At 40.5% G+C, this 6,199-nt stretch overlaps 1 protein-coding gene across 1 annotated transcript; it reads right to left on the minus strand.

The window, feature by feature from the left end:
- Positions 1-36: 36 nt before the first annotated feature.
- Positions 37-5,540, minus strand: RBIS (ribosomal biogenesis factor). The gene is made up of 4 exons (XM_079143965.1): positions 5,401-5,540; positions 2,996-3,112; positions 625-741; positions 37-179 (listed from the first exon to the last, which is right to left on the minus strand). Exons 2-4 carry the CDS (start codon positions 3,107-3,109, stop codon positions 111-113), a joined length of 300 nt encoding a protein of 99 aa, XP_079000091.1. The 5' UTR covers positions 3,110-3,112; positions 5,401-5,540; the 3' UTR covers positions 37-110.
- Positions 5,541-6,199: the final 659 nt, after the last annotated feature.

Genomic DNA, 6,199 nt, shown 5'->3' on the forward strand with positions numbered 1-6,199 from the left:
TTTTAAAAATGTGCCAATGCCTGTACATTAACAAGATTTCTAAAAATAAAGTTGTATAAAACATTTAATTTATTGATCTTTTGGGGGGAATTCCATGCATCTCCATTGTATTACAACTGAGCCATCAATCTTGTAGCTTCGTCAACATTAACTGGTTCATTTTCATGATGCTGAGAACTCTGAAGGGAGAAAAGTATCAATAATATATTTAAAAATTTAGATAACAAAAAATTTGAATATAATCTGTTATCCAGTTTATGGGGGACTAAAGTACACTGTGCCACTGAACTACATCCCCAGCCTTTTTTATTTTTTGAAACAGGGTCTTGCTAAATTGCCCATGCTGTCTTTGAACTTGTGATCCTCATGCCTCAGACTCCCAAGTAGCTGGGATTACAGGTGTGCACTACTATGCCCAGCCATTTTATTCTTCTAGTCCACTCTAGACTATATGGATAGAACAATAAATTCATATATTCAGACTAAATGTTTTAGAATCTGAATATGAACAAATATGCCATACATACTATAAAGCCAAATGTAGTAGAGATCCAACTGTAAAAATTTCATTCAACTTATAGGCTTTGAAAATGTGGAGTTTAATTTTAAATGATTTCTACTTGCCAGTTCTTTCTGCAGAGGTTCCAGAGAAAGGCCTTTTGAGAAGTGTGCAAGTTCCTTCTGTATGTTCACAAAAGCTTTATTCACTCGGTTAACCTTTTCATCATTCACAATGTTTATCTGTTATAAAAGAAAAAGGGCAGTAATCCACCATCTCATAACAATTTCATCTTTACTCTTGTTAAACCTAAAAAGTTTTGTTGACCTTACCAAATTGGGATAATTCACACTAAATCTGTTATAGGCTTACCTAGAAATTTTAGCCAAGAGATTTTTGGTTTTTAAAAACAATGGATATATGCTGGGTGTGGTGGTACACGCCTGTAGTCCCAGCAGCTCAGGAGGCTGAGGCAGGAGGATCACGAGTTCAAAGTCAGCCTTAGCAAAAGCGAGGCACTAAGCAACTCAGTGAGACCCTGTCTCTAAATAAAATACAGAATATGGCTAGGGATATTGCTCAGTGGTTAAGTGCCTCTGAGTTCAGTTCCTGGTATCCCCACCACCCCAAAATGATGGCTATGTCTCATACCTCGACTTCATTGGCATAAACAGGCCAAAATATGTGACCAGTCTTTCTAGGCTATAGTGCTATCATTCTTCATCTGTAAAACAAATCCGGTTTGAATGCTTTTAGTTCCTTTTTTCAGTATTCTCTGAATCCTTCCTTGACCACCTTATCTTAATGGAAGCCCCCAGCAGCCCTCTTCTTTTGAAGAGGTAGAGGTGATGTTCTGACATTCACTGCTGCTATCAAACAATTCCTTCAAAACCTCAGCATGAGAACACTGTGGTATCCCTTCCTTATTGCTGTTACCTACCAATACCACAATTCCTTGCTCCTTCATGAAAGATTTCAAACCTAAGATCAGTTAAATCTCTCATGCCTAGAGGCATCAAAAATCTAATCCGGGCTGGGGAGATAGCTCAGTCGGTAGAGTGCTTGCCTTGCAAGCACAAGGCCCTGGGTTCGATCCCCAGCATCGCAAAAAAAAAAAAAAAAAAAAAAAAAATTCTATGGCCTCTGAATTTCTTGAGGTTCTCATCTCCAGGGATCTTTTCCACTATCTACCACAGCCATCTACTCTTACGGAATATCTTCTGCAAATACTTCCTCTCCTTATAGCTCATTTAGTTTATTAATAATTCTTAAACCTCATGGAAACCTTTCCCCACCATTTTCACAATTTTTCATATCTCCCTATCCTAGTTTTCCCCTTAGCCAGCACAGATCTCATGAGCATCATCTTACCACTTCTTTGCCCTCTTTTAACTTCCCCTCTCATCTTTCTCTTGATCAAACTTGTTTCACAACCTAGTTATGTCCAACTACCCCTTTCTAAGCCCAGAAATGACACTGGAAAAAGTCATAACTGACTAACTTCACTTTAAATTCATCATCACAAACTTAAATTTGCCACTTATATATAATGTCTGGCAATCTTACAACTTTCCCCAGCAAAGCCATTTTCTGAGGAAAGTGTTTGATACTTTCTCCAACCATGCTGCCTACTCAGATCTCTCTTAGACCCTACCTATCAGAACACATAAAGGTTCCAGTACCTCCTATCCAAACGTAATAATCTCTAATATACCATGTTTTGTCCTAGCTTGGGACCTCTGCACTTGCTATTCTCATGCTACTCCCAGCACTTCCCACCTCTTGGCATTCGTAGCTCCCGTGTTAACTGTGAAGACAATCCTATGTAAAACTCAACTCCAAACTCTTCATATCACCCAGATTTATTTCCTTTATAGCACTTACAAAGTCAAACTGTTGGGTTAAAAGCTTAACTCGGCTAGTGAGTTAAAATATCTTTTCTATGACCGTTGTGAGATTTACTGACTCCTGGATAGCTGACTCTATCTACTATTTGAATTTGAAAACGTTTTCTTAAAGAATGTTAAAGAATCTACTTGAAGAAATTTCTCAAATATTTTAAAATATAAAAGAGGTAAACTTTCTTTCAAATTTATACTTCAAGAAACAAAATATTTTATCTTCATTTGAATTCTAAGATAAAATTCCTAAGGAGAAAAAGAAAGGGTCCTGACTGATATTCCATGTCTGGCTCTATTAGTAGATTCTTGAATAGATTTGGGTTCAGAAATAAAAACCGTTTCCCGTACAATAGTTTTTTTTTTTTTTTTTTAATTCCTGTGCTCTAATAAAGTTATTAAACTATTATGCTTCATGTTTGCACTTAAAATGCTTTTTTTCTTACATTTGCGTTTGAGAAAGGAAGGTTACTTTTCATTTTTTTCTTTTTTAAACGTTTAAAGAACTTCCAGTTTCAACAGAATTCAGCTGTTCAGGAGCTTTACAACTATGATTTCCTTGTAAACAACAAAGTCAGAGTACATAACAAATACTCACCTTCTTAAGATTAGTAGTAACTGGTTTTGCTTTGTTTTTAGCCTTAAAGTTTTTTTGGCTGGCTATGTGAAATACATTCCTGGACTTCTGCCCTCTTAATTTATTCTTGGCCATCGTCTAGGAAGAAAGGAGTTCAATTAAGTGCCTACCTTTATGAACTAAATTCATTTAAATCTTTGTTTTAACATAAAGATACCAGTTTAAGAAATTCCATCTTATTACCTGATTATTTAAAAAACTACTAATGTTTTAAACTATTTCTAGGTCTTTCACCCTGACTAGATTTTTTTGCTCTATTGAGTACAGCATACTTACCTAATCCTTTAATTCATTCCCAGTACCTGACCATAGGAGGTACCCAATTAATGTCTGCTAGTTGAATTCATTAATACCAACATGACTTTTTCTCTGCAGCATCTGAGAATGTTAACCATTATCAGCTACCCCTCTGCTCATCAACATACTAACTACACTCTTGGTTCCTGTCATACTTTAGAAACTGCTTTGTATCCTTGATTTCTTTCTCCTTTTTACTCTTATTTCTCTCCTGATCATCCCATCAAAATTAGTTCTTCCTACCTCCCTCAAGTTAAGGCTCTTTCCCTAAAAACTTACTGTCTTTGCTATGTAGCTAAACGCACATTTAGTCTTTAACTTCTACCTTAGAAACAGCTCTCAAATCTGACAATAATTCATGTGAGGAACAGTTTTCAAAATAGTCAACAATGAGCTTTTTCTGTATGTACAAGCATTATGTGTGTGTTATAGCACTGTATGTATAACTCATTTAATCCTCACAACTCCTCTTTGTGGGAAGTACTGTTATCCCCATTTTACAGATTAAAAACCTGATGGAAAGAGAAGTAGATTTGCCCCCAGATCACACTGTTAGTGCCTTGGGATACCAGGATTTAAAGCCATGTAGATTAGATCAGAGCTTATGTTGGGTGATACTGTTTTTCAGATGCAAATAAAAAAATCAGTTCAAAAACATGGTGTAGTTGCCTATAGCTGCAGTCCCTGGATCCACTTTGTTAGACCAGATTGTCAAACCATGTCCAAGGATCAGATCAAATACCAAAGTATTTATTTGAACAGAACTATGTCCATTCATCGTGTGCTTCCTGTGTTTGCTTTCCTATTACAACTATGGCCCACAAAGCCTAAAATAGTTAGTATCAGACTCTTTACCAAAAGTTTGCCAACCCCTTGCTTAAGCCAGCTAACAGTGTCTTATCTTGTACAGTGCCATGTGATGAACATTCCCATCGTTAAAAATCTTCACTGCCTATTCTAATACAGAAAGAGGAAATTATACCTTGGCCCGGCATATTACCAGTACCCTAAATCTACCAAATATTAAACTCCTATATCTATACAAACTACACTAGCCAGTCTAGCCCACATTCTTCCTGCCTCTCCTTTGCTCACATTGTCTCTCTTTACTGGAATTTATATCCTCCATTAAGCCTAAGAAACTTCAGAGAAAGCACTGCTCTTGAACCCCAAGAGTACTCCTACTTAAAGGAAGTGAATGCAGTAGAAAAGACATGATTACTACATAAGAAGAAAATACACATTAAAACCATTCAAGTACAGTAATCTAAAATTTACAATAGGAACCAAAACCCACTCACGCATCTAGTGTTTATTAATCAACTATTATGTCGGGTATAGTACAGAACTGATATATTCATGGAACATACACAGCAACATAATTGCATGTTACATATTACAAATTATGTATCAGGGAACGGTGGCGCAGGACTGCAATCCAGGGCCTGTAATTCCAGCGACTCCAGAGGTTGAGGCAGATTAGAAATTTAAGGCCTGTGTTGGCAAGTTCTAGGCCAGACTCGGCAACTTAGTCTCAAAATAAAAAATAAGACGTGAAGAGATGTACGTAGCTCATTGGTAAAACCTCTTGAGTTCAATCCCCAGTACCGTAAAGCAAACCAACATAAAACTACATATCCCTGTTGGGCAGCCCTCCCAATTTTAAGAAAAATTCTCTAGCCAGACGTGGTAGCTAGCGGACGTCTGTAATCCCAGCGATTCTGGAGACTGAAGCAAGGGAATCGCCAAGTTCGAGGCCAGCCTCAGCAATTTGTCTCAAAATAAAAAATTAAGGGTTGGGATAGTGTAACTCAGTGGTAATCCCCAGTATATAAAAAAGAAAGAAAATTCTCTGACAACCACATGGAAATCGAAATCGTAACAGACAATCCCAAACTGGGAACCTGCTAAGAGGTGGCACCGGGATTTCAGGCCTGGGCTTGTAGGCCTGCTAGGGCTGCCTGAGGCAGAGCACGATGAAACCTCCAGGCCACAGCGGCATGAGGCCGGCCCAGTTCTCCTTCAACCCCAGCGAATTCAACGCTACCCAGTCAAAAAATTTCATTTACCTCTCACCAGATCCTCGATACCCGCATGCAGCCGCTCAATTTCCAGGTGACGCCATCTGCAGGCACACGGTACAGGAAGTTCCGGGGAGAAGATCCACTCAAGATTCCTCTCCCAAGTCATAGTTCCACCCACCGAGCTAAGCCCCGCCCAGGGAGTGGAGTCCCAACCACTCAGAGGGGGTTGGCATTCAACTAAGTCCCGCCTACGGAGCGGGGTTACGCCCAACTTTAACCCTCACGCGGAGTCCCGCCCACTGAGCGTAGTTCCCGCCCACAGCTCTGCAGAGCGAAGCCCCTCCCTTCGAACCTGTGTGTTCCACCCACAGGGCGGAGTCTCACCCTCTCAGCAGGTCGGTATACCAGGGCCATGCCCCGCCCAAATAACGGAGTACCGCACAGGGAAGCCCCACTCGCCGACCTTAATTCTACACCCGCAAGAGGGTTCCCACCCACCAAGCGTAGTCCGGCCTCCAGGGCCGACTGTGTTCCACCAAATCAGGTGTTGCGAAGTTCCACCCACCCCGGGAGGTCCCGCTTTTGTATTGCAGCCCTTGCCTTCCTCGGAGTTGTGGGTGTTTGCGCAGCCTAAGCGAGCTTGGGGTTTTGGAGGTCCAGCTAAGTCTGGTGGACTCTCTGGGGTGGATTCGTGTGTACAGGAACCGTCTGAGGTGTTTCTGAGTCATCTAAGCCGTGAAGACCGACACACGTGTTCCAGCGTCAGCCGCTGCTCCTCGTTAGTTCTGCCCAGGTTCCCAGGAGGTGGCGCTGTGGGCCTCCGGTGGCGTCCCGGGCTTGACTG

Source organism: Sciurus vulgaris (genome assembly GCF_902686455.1).
Source record: "Sciurus vulgaris genome assembly, chromosome: 1".
In the NCBI taxonomy this organism is placed as follows: Eukaryota; Metazoa; Chordata; class Mammalia; order Rodentia; family Sciuridae; genus Sciurus; species Sciurus vulgaris.